The sequence below is a fragment of the Pollachius pollachius genome, assembly GCF_949987615.1.
Source record: "Pollachius pollachius genome assembly, chromosome: 17".
In the NCBI taxonomy this organism is placed as follows: Eukaryota; Metazoa; Chordata; class Actinopteri; order Gadiformes; family Gadidae; genus Pollachius; species Pollachius pollachius.
Window position 1 is genome coordinate 22,093,061 of NC_136950.1, and position 19,974 is coordinate 22,113,034.

The 19,974-nt window shown below is 47.7% G+C and overlaps 3 protein-coding genes across 4 annotated transcripts in view; 2 read left to right on the forward strand and 1 right to left on the reverse strand.

The window, feature by feature from the left end:
- LOC307088607 (E3 ubiquitin-protein ligase MARCHF6-like) overlaps positions 1–1,908 on the forward strand; it is a 21,345-nt gene extending 19,437 nt beyond the window's left edge. The window contains exons 21-25 of the mRNA XM_079754551.1: positions 1–20; positions 595–684; positions 805–937; positions 1,023–1,158; positions 1,375–1,908. The exon at positions 1–20 is cut by the window's left edge and continues 115 nt beyond it. Of these exons, the coding sequence (XP_079610677.1) occupies positions 1–20; positions 595–684; positions 805–937; positions 1,023–1,158; positions 1,375–1,468 (473 nt within the window). The 3' untranslated portion in view covers positions 1,469–1,908. The remainder of the gene's footprint in view (positions 21–594; positions 685–804; positions 938–1,022; positions 1,159–1,374) is intronic.
- Positions 1,909–1,937: 29 nt separating this feature from the next.
- Positions 1,938–3,207, reverse strand: LOC307088609 (arylamine N-acetyltransferase 2-like). Its single transcript, XM_079754554.1, has one exon. It carries the CDS (start codon positions 2,849–2,851, stop codon positions 1,991–1,993), a length of 861 nt encoding a protein of 286 aa, XP_079610680.1. The 5' UTR covers positions 2,852–3,207; the 3' UTR covers positions 1,938–1,990.
- Positions 2,702–17,157, forward strand: LOC307088608 (palmitoyltransferase ZDHHC20-B-like). Of its 2 annotated transcripts, none has more exons than XM_079754553.1 (14): positions 2,702–2,717; positions 3,277–3,408; positions 4,059–4,091; positions 4,428–4,522; positions 5,620–5,740; positions 5,985–6,054; positions 6,393–6,425; positions 6,534–6,654; positions 10,991–11,123; positions 11,373–11,499; positions 13,577–13,666; positions 13,851–13,984; positions 14,126–14,173; positions 14,526–17,157. In XM_079754553.1, the coding sequence occupies exons 2-13, from the start codon at positions 3,291–3,293 to the stop codon at positions 14,167–14,169; spliced, it is 1,119 nt and encodes a 372-aa protein (XP_079610679.1). In that variant the 5' UTR covers positions 2,702–2,717; positions 3,277–3,290; the 3' UTR covers positions 14,170–14,173; positions 14,526–17,157. The 2 variants fall into 2 exon arrangements, with proteins under 2 accessions (XP_079610679.1, XP_079610678.1); XM_079754552.1 differs by lacking the exon at positions 2,702–2,717 and adding an exon at positions 2,765–2,780.
- Positions 17,158–19,974: the final 2,817 nt, after the last annotated feature.

The following is a 19,974-nucleotide window of genomic DNA, read 5'->3' on the forward strand; positions in this document are numbered from 1 at the left end:
CCCTCTTCTACCCCTGGCAGGTGGGTGTGCGCCCCAACGCCTCCTCTCCGAGCACACCCCTCTCTGCCCCGTTCTGCTTGGAGCTCCCTGTCTGAGTCATTGCGTAATGTAATGTAATGTAATGTTATGTAACGTAATGTAATCGAATGTAATGTAGTCTAATCTAATGTAATGTAATGTAATGTAACGTAATGTAATCTAATGTAATGTAGTCTAATCTAATGTAATGTAATCTAATGTAATGTAATGTAACGTAATGTTATGTAACGTAATGTAATCGAATGTAATGTAGTCTAATCTAATGTAATGTAATCTAATGTAATGTAATGTAACGTAATGTAAACTAATGTAATGTAATGTAATCTAATCTAATCTAATGTAATGTACATGTATTTGTAAAGCACATTTAAAAAACAACAGTTGACCAAAGTGCTAAAAAAAACACAGTCGCACGCTGGGTGATTACAGAGGAGCAGGACGTCATGTGATGCTGAGCTGGTGGTCATGTGATGCTGAGCCGGGGGTCATGTGATGCTGAGTCGGGGGTCATGTGATGCTGAGTCGGGGGGCCGAACATTGCACTCTTGTGTTCAGGACTGGGCTCTCGGAGTGCTTCACGCCAAGATCATGGCGGCCATCACCCTGATGGGCCCCCAGTGGTGGCTGAAGACGGTGATCGAGCAGGTGAGTGTGAGGTCCCGGGGGCCGGGGGGACCATCGTAGAGGTTTCCCCAGCGCCCCCTGTGCTCCCAGCTCTTATTTTCTGAATGAATCAACTTCAGTGTCTGCTGCCCCCCCCCCCAGGTTTATGCTAACGGGATCCGCAACATCGACCTCCACTTCATCATCCGCAAGCTGGCGGCGCCCGTCATCTCAGTGCTGCTGCTGTCGCTGTGCGTGCCCTACGTCATCGCCACGGCGCTGGTGCCCTCTGCCGGTAGGTCCCCCCCCGGTGGGCCCCTATACCTCTAAAGATCAGAACAACGATTCAGAGGTACTCAGCTGACCTCCTTCCCCCCCAGGCGTTGCTCCGGAGATGGAGATCCTGATCCAGAGACGGATCTACCCCTTCCTGCTGATGGTGGTGTCCCTCATTGGGATCCTCTCCTTCCAGATCCGCCAGTTCAAGCGCCTCTACGAGCACATCAAGAACGACAAGTAGGCTCCGGGGCCCGCTTCGTGCTGGGGGCCCGACACGCGGATCAATGCAGATTCAAATCGTTTTAATTGGTTCATTTCCGACCTAAAAGATTTTGTCAACAGGCTTTCTTCAGATATGTTCATTGTGTGACGGTCCCTTACATAACGCAATACAACAGTAACACAAACACACACACACTGACGTCATGTGTGTTCCCGCCCCTCTCCTTACAGGTACCTGGTTGGTCAGCGGCTCGTCAACTACGAACGCAAAGCGGGGCGCGTGAGCTCGGGCCCTCCGCCCCCCCCCAGCCCGGCGGCGGAGTAGCCCCCGAACACGTCCCCATACGTCTGCTCACTGAACCCCGCCCACGGCCGCACCCCGCGTCTCCTGGATTCAGATCATTCCTTGGACTGTATCTACTTGGATCGCGTATTAATCTTAAGCAGGGTTTTTTTCCCCCTTTATTTTTTTTTCAATGGACGTCAATCATTCTGCTGGACGACCCTCGTGGTCGCTGATTGGCTGGATTTCCTATGACGTGCGAGATACTTGATGCCAAGATTTAGATTTTGTAGGCAAGGGAGAGCGAGACGGAAATGGTGGACTTGTGTTGAATCCCAGTATCTGTGTCGATGTACCCACCTTGCTTTGGAAAGTCCTGCCTGAGAATTGTACATGTGTAAATACTTTGAACACAAACTTTGTTGTCTTAAAAAAAAAAGAATATGAAAATTACGGCGATGACCATTGTACATCTTAAAGTGTTGTATATTAATTTATTAAATCAACCCGAGAATTTATCTCTGCCTTTGCAATGTAATTGAATATGTATTTCTGGACCACCGGTCAGTACTCGACCGAGGGGGGCAACACGTCCTCGTCCTTTGTGATAAGGGGAGACGGCAACACAACTCCAAACATCTTTTCCAGAACAACAGGAATCTCTTCATCTGTGAGTGTCCTCCCGCTGGTCTTGAAGGCGCTCTCATCTGTGCGGAAGGTGGTGGTGGTCAACGTGTGCCCGACTAAGGTCAGTCTTCCGTCAGGTTTCAGAATTGTACAAACAGACTTGCAGAAGAAGATGGAAGAGGGGGAGCTCTGGTGATAATCGCACATCCCGGTAAAGTTCTCTCTCCTGCGAGGCTCCAGAGTGAATTTATAGATCCCCTTCCACTCTCCGTCCGTCACCTGTTCAGGTTCCCCGCGCCACTCCAGAAAGCGCAGGTCGCCCTCCTCCCTGACCCGGTACACCCGGTGGCCCGTTGTCTGGGGCTCACCCGAGGCGTCCAATGAGAGGGGCGCGCTGAAGCCCGCACTCCCAAAGCCGACGTCACACAGCCAACGCCGACCCCTGAGACTAACCATGGAAATCAGGTGGTCAAAGGGGGGTCCATAACAGCCGGTGATCGCATTCTTCACCTGGCCTGAGAGGATGGTGACCTCGAAGCCCAGTTTGGAGAGCAACCAAGAGAAGAGGCCGTTGTTCTCATAGCATAAGCCTCCCCGACGCTGGTTTACAATCTTGTCGTAGACAGCGTGGAGGTCGGGACTCAGCCGCCCCCCGCAGTGCAGGGTGAGGTTCTCGAAGGGCACCGCCAGCAGATGGAAGCTGTGGAGCGACCGCAGCACCTCTAATGTCGGTTCGGTGGGATGGTTGAAACCAATGCGCAACAAATACTTAGTGATGTCCATTTCCCCAAAACTCATTGTCAATATTATTAGACAAGGATTTCGTTGACTTTTTCTTTTCTTGAAGCGGTTTAACTTTTCTTTTTAGATCTTGGGATCGTTGATTCGGGTTAAGGTTTCCTTCTGGTTGTTCGTGAGTCTTAAGTCAAGTCAATAAACGTGTTGTTTTCGACTTCGATCCGCGGACTTTGTTTTCCTTGTTACTGTTGTCTCGGCCTTTTTCTGGTCAGCTGTTCGAACGCCGCGTCTCTGAAGACAAGAAAACCCGTGGACGTTTGTGGATAAAGCAAGCAAAATCAAATACTTTGGCAGACGTCTTTTTTAAACATATATGTATATATATACGTTTTTTAAAATATACTATATATGCTTATAGATTGTGCCGGGGCCTGAAACAAGAGACTTCATCAAGTGACGTCACATCGACACTCCCTTTTTTTCAGTTCCGAGGAGAAAGATGGCGCCTACACACGTATTGAGATGCTGTCAACGGGGATTATCATGGATACCTGTGATTTTCATCGCCCTGGTCGTCTGCTGGTCCTATTACGCGTACGTCGTGGAGCTCTGCATATGTGAGTACCCGTCACGGCCCCCCTGAGCGACAGGCTCCCCGGACGCCCAGGAGTGTTGACTGCTGCTGTCCAGCAGGAAGTCAACGGGCTGCAGCTCCAACGTTGGTGTGTTGGGAAGCGATCCAGCTGCTAAGATTAATAAAAGATGTAAACGTGATGCTACGTGTTTCATATGCGCTGGGTGTTTGGGTTAACGTGCTTCGATGTGGAGGTTCTGATCAAAGTTTTCTCTGAGGGTTAATTGCTGCTCGCCGCTTTGCCCCATTGTTCATCAAGGGGGGAAAGATACGTCTGGCTCAAGAGATGTTCCTTTTACTTCAGCTCGGATGCAAAGCTATTAAACTGTCTGCTTGCTGGCATTTACCGGCTACATGGGGAAATGGATTAAATGGACCTTTTCAGGCTAAAATGTTTATAACATAGGTTGGTGAAGTCAAATCTCCCATACAATAACCTATAGAAAACTGATTTAATTATATTCATTATATGAATTCTTGTAAAACTCATCTTTAACGTTGTGCCACTACGTTATGGCAGTCAGCCTACTACATTATTGTTATCCATAATAATAATTATAGTTAATCCGATAGTTCTATATAGAAGTTATTGTTTGGTCTGTTTAACATTGATTTGTATGTTTTATGTTTCAGTCACTATAGGATATAGCAGTATAGGAGAGCAGAGTAAGTATATTTCCTCATTCTTGACGACTCTACAGACTCTCTATTGTTGACACATGCTGCGGTCTGCTCTCGGTGGAGATCAGAAGTGTTTCCTGATCTTTGGCAAAGCATTGGTATCGGTCCCATTACCAAAAGCTCATTGCACCACATATACATACATTTACATGTGTTATCACTGCCGTGTTCATGTATTAGGAGTTGGTGGACCCTCCTCGAGTTTCGACTCCTGCTGGCTACTTCTTTAATTTCCTGTTAATTAAATGGAATGGCGTGTGGATCGATGTAACTCTCTGAGTGGGTTTCCATTGGTCACTTTGTGTTCTGCTCCCTTTCCAGTTGTGTATCTGATATTCTTCCACGTCTCCTTCGTCATGTTCGTGTGGTCCTACTGGAAGACCATCTTCACCAAGCCGGCCAACCCTTCCAAAGAGGTAAGGCCTGGTCCTCAGAGCAGCTGGAGCCTCTGCCGCTTGTCTCTCTCATGAGAGACAAGCGGCAGGGACCAGCAATAGTCCACCGTAGTCGTTCTGTTGGCATTGATATGATAAAATGCATGTGTCATTTAGTGTATTACATGTCATATAATGACATGGCATGTAAGCTATTCCTCAATAGTATCACGATGGCCCTGTCTTGATATCGGGGCTCACGCTATCCACATACTGCTGATGATGGTTTGAACGTCAAAGAAGACATTCCCCATGCAGATTGTTGGTTGTTGTTTTTTGCTTCTGGTTTATCAACATATCAAAGATAAACCAGTCCTCCCTCCCCCTTACTGAAGCATGTGCACCTGCCCCCCCCCACACCACACCATGTGTGGCCGTCCAACGGGTTGAGGTGGCAGGTTGCCATGACAACGCATGGCATGCGACGGGATCGTGTGAATCCTGTTGCCATGGCAGCATAGGTCAAGAGACCCATGTGTTCTGCCTGACCCCCCGTGGGGTTTTGACCCGATCTTACATACGACCCCCATTTGGTATCAACGACCCCTAATGAGTCTAGGGGATGAAACGATGAGGCCCAGAGTGATGCCGATGGGCTGCGGTACTCAGAGAGACTCGTTACACACATGAAGTCCACCCCCAGCAGGAAGGGGGGGCTCCCCAGGTAGACACACGGGGCTGAACCCTAACCCTGACTGCCCTCCAGTCCTGCCCTAACCCCCTGACTGCCCTCCAGTCCTGCCCTAACCCCCTAACTGCCCTCCAGTCCTGCCCTAATCCCCTAACTGCCCTCCAGTCCTGCCCTAACCCCCTAACTGCCCTCCAGTTCTGCCCTAACCCCCTAACTGCCCTCCAGTTCTGCCCTAACCCCCTAACTGCCCTCCAGTTCTGCCCTAACCCCCTAACTGCCCCTCCAGTTCTGCCCTAACCCCCTAACCCCCTAACTGCCCTCCAGTCCTGCCCTAACCCCCTAACTGCCCCTCCAGTTCTGCCCTAACCCCCTAACTGCCCCTCCAGTTCTGCCCTAACCCCCTAACTGCCCCTCCAGTTCTGCCCTAACCCCCTAACTGCCCCTCCAGTTCTGCCTGGCCAAGGCGGAGAAGGAATGCTATGAGAAGGAGGAGCGTCCGGAGGCGCAGCAGGAGGTGCTGTGGCGGGCCGCCTCCAGCCTGCCGCTCTACACACGCACCGGCTCTGGAGGTAAGGCACACGCACACACACACACATGCACACGCACACACGCATGCCCAAACGCACACGCACCGTCTCTGGAGGTTACGCACACGCACGCACACACACGCACGCACACATACACACACCCACACACCCTTCTAAGCATCGTCCGTTCCACACTCCTCTGCTGAATGTGTTTGACCTCTGACCCCCCCTCTAGCTTCAGGGGTTGTGTTGTGTACTGTTGTGTTGTTGTGTGTTCCTAATGCAGCCATCCGCTACTGTGACCGCTGCCAAGTCATCAAGCCCGACCGCTGCCACCACTGCTCCGCCTGCGACATGTAAGACCTCCCAACACACAGGGGGGGGGGGCTGACCGATACCATCTCCCTAAGCAGCTGGAGAGCCTTTAAACCACCGCCCCCACTCTGCCCTGTCACGTGTTCAGCTTGTCACGTACCTGTGATTGACAGGCAAGATGGAGGCCGAAAGCCAATCAAGGCAGAGTCTGGTCTGAATTGAACTAGGAGGGTCAGCATGGATATGGGCTGGTACAGGAACCTAGGCACGGACCTTTAGAACGGTGGCTCTAAAGGTCCATTTCCCTCAGTGATGGCTGCTGGTGAGTGAGACGCACAGGGAGAATAACCATCTGTTCTGCGCTTCTCTACGTCTCCAGGTGTGTGCTGAAGATGGACCATCATTGTCCGTGGTACGTTTTTCACTCTTTTATTCCTATAGACTGACTAACATCTTAGTTCAAGCGCCTGCGCCCCCTTTCTGCTCATGCAGCAGCTATGTCTTCCCGTGTGTTTCCCAGGGTGAACAATTGTGTGGGCTTCTCCAACTACAAGTATTTCATCCTCTTCTTGGCCTACTCGCTCGTGTACTGCCTGTTCATCGCCGCCACCGTACTGCAGTATTTCATCAAGTTCTGGACCGTGAGTAGACCCGTGTGTGTGTGTGTGTGTGTGCCACCAGTTCTGCATGGTGGTGCTCCCTGGGTTCTGTACGGCCCCAGTGTCTCTAAGCCCCCCTCCCCCCCATGAAGCTCTTGTTCTCCCCATGTCCTAACGAACACACTCCCTCATTGTTCCCCCGCTGCGCCTCTCGAGCCGTCGGGGGAGACGCGGACTTGTCTCTGCCAGTGTCCCCCACCTCGGTGCATCCCCTTTCTTCTTTTGTGTTGCTGTTTGTTTACCCTCTGTTCAGATCACACACACACACACACACACACACACACACACACACACACACACACACACATCCCTTTTAACCGGACTCTCTTGGCTTTGACCTTTGACCCTGCCCCCCTCCTGTTCCCTCCCGGTGTTGCTAACCTGTGTTGTCTCTGTTTGCACTAAAGCTTTGCCGGAGGAAATCGGCAGAGAACTGCCCCAAGGTAACCCCCCCCCCCCCCCCCGCGTGCCCAAGCCCCCCAAAGCCCGCGTCCCCCCCGTCCCCCGTCCCCCCCGTCCCATCCCCGCGCCCCCAGCCACTACCACGCCCCCCCGCCACCCAGATCCGTGTTACGTCGTGGTTCTGTTACGTTGTGGTTCTGTATTACGTCGTGGTTCTGTGTTACGTTGTGGTTCTGTGTTACGTCGTGGTTCTGTGTTACATCGTGGTTCTGTTACGTTGTTGTTCTGTGTTACGTTGTGGTTCTGTCTTACATTGTGGTTCTGTCTTACATTGTGGTTCTGTGTTACGTCGTGGTTCTGTGTTATGTTGTGGTTCTGTGTTATGTTGTGGTTCTGTTACGTTGTGGTTCTGTGTTACGTTGTGGTTCTGTTACATCGTGGTACTGTGTTACGTTGTGGTTCTGTGTTACGTCGTGGTTCTGTGTTATGTTGTGGTTCTGTGTTGCGTTGTGGTTCTGTGTTACGTTGTGGTTCTGTGTTACGTCGTGGTTCTGTTACGTTGTGGTTCTGTGTTACGTCGTGGTTCTGTTACGTCGTGGTTCTGTTACGTCGTGGTTCTGTGTTACGTCGTGGTTCTGTTACGTCCTGGTTCTGTTACGTTGTGGTTCTGTTACGTCATGGTTCTGTGTTACGTCGTGGTTCTGTGTTCTGTTGTGGTTCTGTGTTACGTCGTGGTTCTGTTACATCATGGTTCTGTTACGTCGTGGTTCTGTGTTACGTCGTGGTTCTGTGTTACGTCGTGGTTCTGTTACGTCGTGGTTCTGTTACGTCGTTGTTCTGTGTTACGTTGTGGTTCTGTGTTCTGTTGTGGTTCTGTGTTACGTCGTGGTTCTGTTACGTCATGGTTCTGTTACGTCGTGGTTCTGTGTTACGTCGTGGTTCTGCGTTACGTTGTGGTTCTGTGTTACGTCGTGGTTCTGTGTTACGTCGTGGTTCTGTGTTACGTCGTGGTTCTGTGTTACATCGTGGTTCTGTGTTACGTTGTGATTCTGTGTTACGTTTTGGTTCTGTGTTACGTTGTGGTTCTGTCTTACATTGTGGTTCTGTCTTACATTGTGGTTCTGTCTTACATTGTGGTTCTGTGTTACGTCGTGGTTCTGTGTTATGTTGTGGTTCTGTGTTTTGTTGTGGTTCTGTGACGTTGTGGTTCTGTGACGTCGTGGTTCTGTGTTACGTTGTGGTTCTGTGTTACGTCGTGGTTCTGTGTTACGTTGTGGTTCTGTGTTACGTTGTGGTTCTGTGTTACGTCGTGGTTCTGTTACGTTGTGGTTCTGTGTTACGTCGTGGTTCTGTTACGTCGTGGTTCTTTTACGTCGTGGTTCTGTGTTACGTCGTGGTTCTGTTACGTCGTGGTTCTGTGTTACGTCGTGGTTCTGTGTTCTGTTGTGGTTCTGTGTTACGTCGTGGTTCTGTTACGTCATGGTTCTGTTACGTCGTGGTTCTGTGTTACGTCGTGGTTCTGTGTTACGTCGTGGTTCTGTGTTACGTCGTGGTTCTGTGTTACGTCGTGGTTCTGTTACGTCGTGGTTCTGTGTTACATCGTGGTTCTGTGTTACGTTGTGGTTCTGTGTTACGTTTTGGTTCTGTGTTACGTTGTGGTTCTGTGTTATGTTGTGGTTCTGTGACGTTGTGGCTCTGTGTTACGTTGTGGTTCTGTTACATCGTGGTTCTGTGTTACGTTGTGGTTCTGTGTTACGTCGTGGTTCTGTGTTACGTTGTGGTTCTGTGTTACGTTGTGGTTCTGTTACGTCGTGATTCTGTTACGTCGTGGTTCTGTGTAACGTTGTGGTTCTGTTACGTTGTGGTTCTGTTACGTTGTGGTTCTGTGTTACGTCGTGGTTCTGTTACGTCGTGGTTCTGTTACGTTGTGGTTCTGTGTTACGTTGTGGTTCTGTGTTACGTTGTGGTTCTGTGTTACGTTGTGGTTCTGTTACGTTGTGGTTCTGTGTTACGTTGTGGTTCTGTTACTTTGTGGTTCTGTTACGTCGTGGTTCTGTTACGTTGTGGTTCTGTGTTACGTTGTGGTTCTGTGTTACATTGTGGTTCTGTGACGTTGTGGTTCTGTTACGTTGTGGTTCTGTTATGTCGTGGTTCTTTTACGTCGTGGTTCTGTGTTACATCGTGGTTCTGTGTTACGTTGTGGTTCTGTGTTACGTTGTGGTTCTGTTACGTCGTGATTCTGTTACGTCGTGGTTCTGTGTAACGTTGTGGTTCTGTTACGTTGTGGTTCTGTGTTACGTCGTGGTTCTGTTACGTCGTGGTTCTGTTACGTTGTGGTTCTGTGTTACGTTGTGGTTCTGTGTTACGTTGTGGTTCTGTTACGTTGTGGTTCTGTGTTACGTTGTGGTTCTGTTACTTTGTGGTTCTGTTACGTCGTGGTTCTGTTACGTTGTGGTTCTGTGTTACGTTGTGGTTCTGTGTTACATTGTGGTTCTGTGACGTTGTGGTTCTGTTACGTTGTGGTTCTGTTATGTCGTGGTTCTTTTACGTCGTGGTTCTGTGTTACATCGTGGTTCTGTGTTATGTTGTGGTTCTGTGTTACGTTGTGGTTCTGTTACGTCGTGGTTCTGTTACGTAGTGGTTCTGTTACGTCGTGGTTCTGTTACGTTGTGGTTCTGTTATGTCGTGGTTCTGTTACGTCGTGGTTCTGTGTTACGTCGTGGTTCTGTGTTACATTGTGGTTCTGTTACGTTGTGGTTCTGTGTTACGTTGTGGTTCTGTGTTACGTTGTGGTTCTGTGTTACGTTGTGGTTCTGTTACGTTGTGGTTCTGTGTTACGTTGTGGTTCTGTTACTTTGTGGTTCTGTTACGTCGTGGTTCTGTTACGTTGTGGTTCTGTGTTACGTTGTGGTTCTGTGTTACGTTGTGGTTCTGTGTTACGTTGTGGTTCTGTTACGTTGTGGTTCTGTTATGTCGTGGTTCTTTTACGTCGTGGTTCTGTGTTACATCGTGGTTCTGTGTTACGTTGTGGTTCTGTGTTACGTTGTGGTTCTGTTACGTCGTGATTCTGTTACGTCGTGGTTCTGTGTAACGTTGTGGTTCTGTTACGTTGTGGTTCTGTGTTACGTCGTGGTTCTGTTACGTCGTGGTTCTGTTACGTTGTGGTTCTGTGTTACGTTGTGGTTCTGTGTTACGTTGTGGTTCTGTTACGTTGTGGTTCTGTGTTACGTTGTGGTTCTGTTACGTCGTGGTTCTGTTACGTCGTGGTTCTGTTACGTCGTGGTTCTGTGTTACGTTGTGGTTCTGTGTTACATTGTGGTTCTGTGACGTTGTGGTTCTGTTACGTTGTGGTTCTTTTACGTCGTGGTTCTGTGTTACGTCGTGGTTCTGTGTTACGTTGTGGTTCTGTGTTACGTTGTGGTTCTGTTACGTCGTGGTTCTGTTACGTAGTGGTTCTGTTACGTCGTGGTTCTGTTACGTTGTGGTTCTGTTATGTCGTGGTTCTGTTACGTCGTGGTTCTGTGTTACGTCGTGGTTCTGTGTTACATTGTGGTTCTGTTACGTTGTGGTTCTGTGTTATGTTGTGGTTCTGTGTAACGTTGTGGTTCTGTTAAGTTGTGCCGTGGTTCTGTGTCCCCGTCCCCACGGACCCTTTTCACGCTGGTGTCAGCAGGAGCTGTTTGGTTCTGCTGGGTTCTCCACAGAACCAGGGCAGCAGATAGAACTGAACAGTTCTGTTAACGGGAGGTGCAACACCTGTGTTTGCACGGCCTGAAAAGGGACCAGTTCACCCTCCTTTCATCCCATTCACGTGTCGCTTTCCCATTTCCCTTGAGGAATCTCCGGCCATGCTGTGTTTGTTTTAACCTTGTTCTCTCTCGCTCTCGCTCTCGCTCTTTCTTTCTTCCCCTCCCAGAACAACCTGCCAGACACGCACGCTAAATTCCACGTGCTGTTCCTGTTCTTCGTGGCGGCCATGTTCTGCATCAGTATTCTGTCCCTCTTCAGCTACCACCTGTGGCTGGTAGGGAGGAACCGGTCCACTATCGGTACGTGTTCTCAAACAAAAAGACGCCAAAACAGTGGGAAACAATAAGTGTACATTTTTTAATGATCCATGAAATATTTTGTATTTGTAATTCATAATGATTAATCGTCAATCAAAAATCTAAATGTATATTTTAATTCTCTGTTGATTGATGGTGGTTGCAGCCCTACAGTCCATTGTGTGCTTGTGACTTCCTTTATATTCTTACGTACAGATATTCATATTCTGTCTCCCTGCTTCTCTCCATCAGAGGCGTTCAGAGCCCCGGTCTTCAGGACCGGCTCTGATAAGAACGGCTTCTCTCTGGGCTTCCGCAAGAACGTGGCCCAGGTCTTTGGGGACCAGAAGAAGTACTGGCCCCTGCCCGTCTTCACCAGGTGAGCGCTTTAGAATGAGTTACCAAACATAGTTTAAAATAGATGTCTGCCATACAAAGCATTCTAGCATTAATTCAGCCTTTTCCCTGATATTTATTTTAAAATCATTTCTTGTGTAAAACAACAAGGAGTTTGTCTTAAGGATGCAATAGGTGTCAGTAGTGCATGGACCTATAAAGAAAAGCACAGCGGATTAAAACATGGCGCCCGTTCATTCCTATGAAAACTGCTCAATGGCGCAGGGCATCATCAAGGAGAGATTTGCTTCCACATCACGGGAGCCTAGCCACGCCCTAGTGCATGACATTCCGGATGCAGTCATACTCTTGTTCTCTAGCATTGTAGCATCATAAGCGAGAGGTCTGAGCGAGCACAGTCACAGTGTTTACCGACCATGGAAGTATAAGTTACTAACCCCCCCGATGATTCTTTATATGTGATCTTTAAATTACACTCCTCCTGCCATCTGGGCAACAATTATTATCCAACAATTATTATATTATTTTTATTATTGTTTTAGATTAGTTTATCCCTTTTTGACCTGATAAAGAAAAACACCTTGTTTTTAAATTTTCTTTTTTGTATTTTAAAACAAATCATAATTACCACTCGTTTTTTAATATCTTTTTCTGTTTCTGAAACAAGAATCAAATGACCAAACATATACACAGACCCAACAGCTGGTGTACCAGCAAGCAACACATTTTAAATAAAATAACGTGATTCTAAATCAAATAAACATGGATTAAAGCAAGTTCAGAATAAGTTTATCTTCAGTGTGATTTAAAACTCTCGGGGATGAGCACTTCCAAAATAAAAGTGGCCAAATGTTGGTGCAGCCACTGGTTTGTGGCCCTAATTTGGACACCATTTTATGATAGCTGATAACGAAGGTACACACAACGTAATACTATAATCAAGAGGACATACAGGCAGTTCAAATAAAAAGAGATAGAACTTTATTGATCTGGGAACTTTATAAATATGCAAGATTCCTCCATATAACAGATAACACTAACAACATAGTAAATATAAGTAGGCGTAGAAAAAATACAGTTCAATATTATTGCTCAAGAAACAGATTCCTTCCAACTCACTATTTACGAAAAATGCAATCAATAATTTTTATATTAAAATAAATGGTTACATACATATCGACCAACAACGAAGTTTAAATGAAAATTATATACAAACGCAACTGATATGTTTATATTAGTTTTTGACCATGATACCGTAATGCACCCGTTGTTTGTCTTTGGACCTTTTGAATAAATAATAATAATAATAATAATTGATCCGTTTTTTTATAGCGCTTTTCTAAATACTCAAGGACGCTTTACAAATAAGAAAGGAATACATACAGACAGTACAGACACTCAAACAAAAGGGAAAAAAAATCAACAACACCAAAACAATTGGCAACACGTTAAGAGAGCGGGAGAGGGTGGAAGATGGCGGAGGGCGATTTGTCAAATGTTGTAGGTGGTCCTGAAGAGACCTTTTGAATGAACAGAGTGTGTCAGAGTTTGGGATGGCCAGAGGGAGGGAGTTCCAGGGGGTAGGGGCGTTCCAGGGGGTAAAAATTGCGGAGACACATTCCTGTTCACCACTTGTATTGGAGTGAACGGAGATATCTACGTCTGGGCCCCTTGAAGCGAGGTACCCGTCCACAGCCCGCTAAACAGCTGCATGACCAGGCTTGGCCGCTGAGCACTGGTGGATTGCGGAGAAGTAGGCACTACTACTGGGAGGCTGTCAGGATTTCAAAAAGCTGAGTGTCCCTGAGCAAGGCACCTCACCCTGACTGATCCCGAACAGCCGGCTGTCGCCCTGCGTGGCTGACTCCGCCGTCGGTGTGTGAATGTGTTCATGAATGGGTGAATGTCAAGTAGTATTGTAAAGTGTGTTGGATAAAAGTGCTATATAATTGCAGTCCATTTACCAAATAAGATGCAGTGAACTGCCTCTAAAAGGAGGAATAAATAAATATATTGTACCCACTTTATAAATCGAAAGGATTGCGCTGTTGTTGTAAATGTACGTAATGTGTCCGCCTAACCCCTCATGGCCTCTGCAGCCAGGGCGACGGGTTGATCTTCCCGACCCGCCTGGTGAGCCCCGACCCGGAGCAGGCAGGCGGCTCCCAGCCCCCGGAGCCCAGCAAGAGGTAATGGCCCCGGAGGAAAGGCCTTCCGCATGAACTGTGGATCCTTGGTTCTAATGGTTCGCTGCGCATTTTGCAACGCAGAGGATTCTCCTTTCGGTCACAAAGTTAACTTTCAGATTATAAAATAGACAACACGTAGCATGAAACCTCCTAACTCTGACCCCCCCGTCTGGGGGGCCTGCAGTGCGGCGGAGGTCCCGGCCAGCCCCCTGAGCGAGGTCCAGGACCACCTGCTGAGCAGCCCCCTGCACGGCAACCAAACAGCGGCCCCCCACACCCTGACCTCAGGCCCTCCGCCCCCCCACACCCTGACATCAGGCACGACACACACACACACACACACACACACACCACCCTAGCATTGTAAATGGGCCAGCTAACGTCGGACCGCGGCAGTGCCTTCGTGCCGGGCGGGGGCTCTGTGTTGCTCTGAACTCTGAACTCCTCTCTGCTCCACAGTGGGACCGGACAGCATCACCGTATCGCTGGAGAGCGAGTCCTAACCCGGTGAGACTGGGGATGCGTGGCCGCTGATAATCGTGGTCCTATTATTATTATTATTATTATTATTATTATTATTATTATTATTATTATTATTGGGGGTCAAGCAGCGAAACTGCGAGACACCCATTGTGTTTCTATGTTTTCTTACTATTATCATTCCTCTTACATTGGAGTCTATGGCATTCCATAGAACAACTTGGGAAAAATTGCTGATATTTGGCCGAAAGACAGTGTGTGTGTGTGTGCGTGTGCGTGTGTGTGTGTGCGTGTGCGTGTGTGTGCGTGCGTGCGCGCGCCACTTCACCCAGAAGCTAATGTGCCGTTTTCTTTCCTTTTTTATTCTCTGTCACGGCAGAAACTCCTCGGCCATTTTTGAAAACGATGCCTTAAGTGACACAACACCTTAGCCTGTCACCATGGAAACGGTCTCCCAGCGCATCCTCCATCCCACCATTCCCACCGTGCCGGTCGTCATGGCAGTGGCGCCGTGTGTGGTGCCCCCCCCCCCCCCCCCACACACACACACACCCGCACGTTGTCCAGATACACACACATACGCTGTTCGTATCAATGAGAGATATATAGATATATATATATAGATGTATGAAGATATATGTGTCTATCTATAGATTTATATATCTCTTTTTATTTTTTTCACGCTTTCCGCTTGTGAAACTTCACGACATACGACTAGGAGTGATGTCTGGGGGGGGCGGGGAATCCACCAAACTCCCGTTTCAGACCAAGAAGCCCCTCTCGGCCGTCAGGTAAGTGCTGGCCCAGAGGTGAAGGCTAGCTGGAGCTGAACAGTCTTCTACAGGTTGTTGCTGTTTTTGTTTTTCTTCTGTTTATTCTCCGCTCTTTTTTTTTCTTTTATTTTATAATAATTTTCTTCATGGACTGATGGGTAGTAATGGACGTTTACAAGGAGCAATGGATTTAGTTATGTCGTCGTTGTTTTTGTTTGCGGCTGTGTGTGGACTGCACCTTGCAGACCTGGACTAAACCAAACCGTTATTGGAAGGGGGGGGGGGGGGTGTCTCGTCCCGCATGGGGTTTTGGACGGAGCAGCACAAGATGGCACAGTTGCACTTTCTGGATTTGGGTATCGATGTCTATCAACAAGGTGCTTCATTTTTGGATTTTGTGATTCATGGCGTGAGTTGGGTGTGAAGCAGCAGCTGTTGTTTTTGTTTTTTATAACTAACAGGAACTCAACCAATCAGCTGTAAGTGTTGCGGTGGGAGGCTCCGTTTACATATATTTAATCTACATTTGCTGCTTTTTAATATCGGACCTTTCACCTGGGAAAAGCGTTCTGAAAACAGCCTCCAACATGTTTAGGCGATGCTATGCTGAATGGGGACGGATATTTTCTTTACTCTTATTTTTTTTATGTTCCCTTCAGTCATCACGTCTCTCCAGGCTCACTTTTATGCAGCCCGAGGCTTCACCTTTTCTAGGCCCACGGCGCTTGTTGCCAAATAAGGGCTGATCTACAGGGAGCTCAGACCACTGAAGTGTTTACAACATTCAAGCTTTACCTGTCCTCCCACCTCCACGGCCGTTGTCATTCTTACCAAATGCATTTTGTCGTCGCAGTGCAACGCAGGTACTACGCCTCCTTGCCTCTCGTTAGGATGCGTCTGCAGCACCGATGATGGCCAGCAGGTGGCGATATTACTCCTGGTATTCTGCCCTCGTTTCCAATGAATGGTGTTTTGTATCATATCAACAGCTGGCTCAGGGGTTCCTTCATATTCAGTCTCCTTAGGGACTTATACTTTAAATATTATTAGAATAAGGAGTGATCTTCACAACCATTTAACAAGTAGGGGATGAAGAGTGGGGATGTTGTTGTTGGGCCATTTAAAAATGTAAAATGAATATTTTAGCTCTTGCCATAGCTTTACTGTTATACAGAGTTGCCAAATGCAGTTGTTTTGTGTTTTGTATTGTTTTGTGTTCGGTCTTTGTTTTACGCCCATGCTCATGTGAAGCACCAGAAAAATACAAGGGCTGCATGGTTCAGTCGTCCCAATTATCACATCTTTCCAAAGTGTAAACCTACGGCAACAAAGCCCCCACCGTCTGACCTGTCTGAGTATTACGTGTTCCATTTTCAAAGAAAAAAGGGTCAGTTTGTGGAGGCCCTCCCGGCTGTTACCAGGGTAACAGTCCACTTCCGCTTCACGGTGGATTGGTTGTTTTAATAATTTCAGACCCGATCCGCTATCTGTGACTTTCTTGTCTGTCGGGCTTGTGAAGTGCTGGTTTGAAGTGTGTGTGTGTGTGTGTGTGTGTGTGTGTGTGTGTGTGTGTGTGTGTTGTATTCCTCACTGTAGGCCAGTGATCGGAGGGAATTTTGGCGGGTCTTTAATTTGATGTATTTTTTGCCCAATGATGTGTCAGCATTATCGAATCAAAACTTTTTTCATTGTGTGGAATAGTCTACAGTCACTCAGAGTTCATTCTGATGATGGGAACAGAGTGTCCCCTTCCACCAACTGAAAAAAATATTTAACTCTGCCCAGAGACTTGTGTGTGTGTGTGTGTGTGTGTGTGTGTGTGTTGGCTTGTCTTAGGCAATAATTATTTTGTGCAGCCATGCCTTTTTTAGTGTGTGGCTGGCTGTAAACATGTACCTGATGCAGGGGGTTGGTTTTAGTTGCTCTCTATAACATAAGATTGTTTAAAGTTCAGCCAGACTCTGGTAGTCTTCATCAGAATAACTGAAGCCATATAAAGGAAGACTCCTGTAATAAGGATGGAAATTCCTCAAGTTTTTGTTCTAATATCAGTGTTTTTATTTTGTCTTATGTAGCCTAGCGAAACCATGCTTATTACCATATATATTGTTTGTGTGTGTGTGTTAAATCTTTTGTTAAAAAATGACTGCATATATATTTTCTTTTTTGATTAATTTACTGTATTTTGTGAATGTCATATACGCCTCTACATAACGTAAACATAACAATAAATGTTTTGTTTTTTTAACTCCAGGCTAATTTTGCTTTGTAATCAATTTCAAAGAATAAGATCAAGTAGTGTTCAAATCAAATTCAGAAACTCTGGGTCCTTCGTAGAGTTAATCAGATTTTTTGTTTTGTTTTTTTGAACAAGGTCAAACAAGACTTTAAAAGGGCCTCAAGATATAGGTCTTATTAAACATCATTTTGAACACTTTTGACTCTTCCCCCACGGGAAGCACTTTGATTCGTTGGATTGGATTATCTTTATTGTCTCAGGGGTGCAATTTGGTTTGCAAACAGTAGTCGACAATCCCAACACATCATTAAAGAATAAATCCAAGAAGTAAATAGATTTAACATACAGGAGATGTCATCCATATATAATTGCAATGAGATATAGAACACTAAGACTCCATCAGTCCTTTGTTAAAATGTCCTTTGTGAAGTAGTTAAAGTGTGCACATCAACCCAAGAGAGATATGATCAGATATGTTTTGATTTGGCCCTCTTAAAGTGGACTCCCTCCCTTAAATTGAGAGTGCATGAAGAGGATGAACCCCGAACTATTGGCCCAAATGGGACTATTCTAGCAGACCCTATTCTGGCAGACCCTATTCTAGCAGACCCTATCCCAGAACCTATTCTTGAATGGCCTCTAATCTCTGAGGGGCTCTAACCTGATAAATATGTCCATTAGCTACTACAAAGCACACATGGTTAAACAAGATGTGTTTGATGTATGTTTAAGTTGTGCTTGATGTCCCTGCTTTCAGTTTTAATTATATGAGCGCATACTGAGACAAATTACTAACCATTAAGGTGGCAAGGCAATAAATCTTTATTCTTGAATCGAGAAACTAGAAACTTAAATATGTCGTAAATTCTATGTAAAGTATGAGCAGTGTTTTCTAAACTGCTTACACGTCTCTGCAACCTTGAATGATCACATCTGTATCAAAGCCACCAGGAGGACTCTGGCCATCGGCATGAATGCCTCAGGGTGCTTCTGGCTGAGCGTTCAGAGTCCTCCAGAAACTCCTCACAGGCGACACGGGGAACTGAGAGGGCGAGTAGTAATGTGGTAAGCATCCTCAGTCGTATCTGGTAACAACCAACTGTCTCTACAGGATGAACAGCTTTTGCTTATCTCCACTTTACTTCCATCAAGTCCATCCTCCGTCTCCCAAACTGTCCCCGCTCTGTTCCTCCAGGGCCGGGCCCTTCAGCCCCTCACTGTCCTGGTTCTATGTTCCTCCACAGCTGGGCCCTTCAGCCCCTCACTGTCCTGGTTCTATGTTTCTCCAGGGCCCTTCAGTCCCTCACTGTCCTGGTTCTATGTTCCTCCAGGGCCGGGCCCTTCAGCCCCTCACTGTCCTGGTTCTATGTTCCTCCACGGCTGGGCCCTTCAGTCCCTCACTGTCCTGGTTCTATGTTCCTCCACGGCTGGGCCCTTCAGCCCTTCACTGTCCTGGTTCTATGTTCCTCCAGGGCAGGGCCCTCAGTCCCTCACTGTCCTGGTTCTATGTTCCTCCAGGGCCCTTCAGTCCCTCACTGTCCTGGTTCTATGTTCCTCCATGGCCGGGCCCTTCAGTCCCTCACTGTCCTGGTTCTATGTTTCTCCAGGGCCCTTCAGTCCCTCACTGTCCCGGTTCTATGTTCCTCCAGGGCCGGGCCCTTCAGTCCCTCACTGTCCCGGTTCTATGTTCCTCCAGGGCCCTTCAGTCCCTCACTGTCCTGGTTCTATGTTCCTCCAGGGCCGGGCCCTTCAGCCCCTCACTGTCCTGGTTCTATGTTCCTCCACGGCTGGGCCCTTCAGTCCCTCACTGTCCTGGTTCTATGTTCCTCCACGGCTGGGCCCTTCAGCCCTTCACTGTCCTGGTTCTATGTTCCTCCAGGGCAGGGCCCTCAGTCCCTCACTGTCCTGGTTCTATGTTCCTCCAGGGCCCTTCAGTCCCTCACTGTCCTGGTTCTATGTTCCTCCATGGCCGGGCCCTTCAGTCCCTCACTGTCCTGGTTCTATGTTTCTCCAGGGCCCTTCAGTCCCTCACTGTCCCGGTTCTATGTTCCTCCAGGGCCGGGCCCTTCAGTCCCTCACTGTCCCGGTTCTATGTTCCTCCAGGGCCCTTCAGTCCCTCACTGTCCTGGTTCTATGTTCCTCCAGGGCCGGGCCCTTCAGTCCCTCACTGTCCTGGTTCTATGTTCCTCCAGGGCCGGGCCCTTCAGTCCCTCACTGTCCTGGTTCTATGTTCCTCCAGGGCATACAGAGCCTTTCAGCCTCTCCCACTTCAAGACTTTTAAGGTCACCCTGCAAGTTCTCCACTGTTGCCCTGCTGCCAAATGTAACAAGCATTTGCTGAGCTCCTGGAGGACTGAGCTCGTTAGAGATCTGGATTCACCTCTGGGAAGTTCCCCGGCTCCAGAAGAGCAGGGTCTGCATATAGTGTGACATGAGTGAGAAGACGGCGGGCGATGCCCTCAGTGACTCCATGACCTGGTTGTCGACTGTCGAAGCCTCATCTTCAGCCATCTCACTTGGCATTGTGTTTCTTTCTTGGTCTTCCTTCAGCAAAATGGTCTCCACTTCCATCTCTGTCACCTCTTACTGCTCCGGCTCCAGTTTGGGATTGAACCACTGGAGACATGTATCTGATGCTTGCTTGACAGACTTGATGACTCTTGCTATCCTTCTGAGACTATTGTGCACTTCCAAAACCATTCTGCGAATTGACAAAATGCAGCTTGTCTGAAAGAACTTTGACAAAGGGACTGTTTTCTCCAATATGCAGAGAAACCATTGAGCCCTTAGTATATCGTACCATATATATGATATCA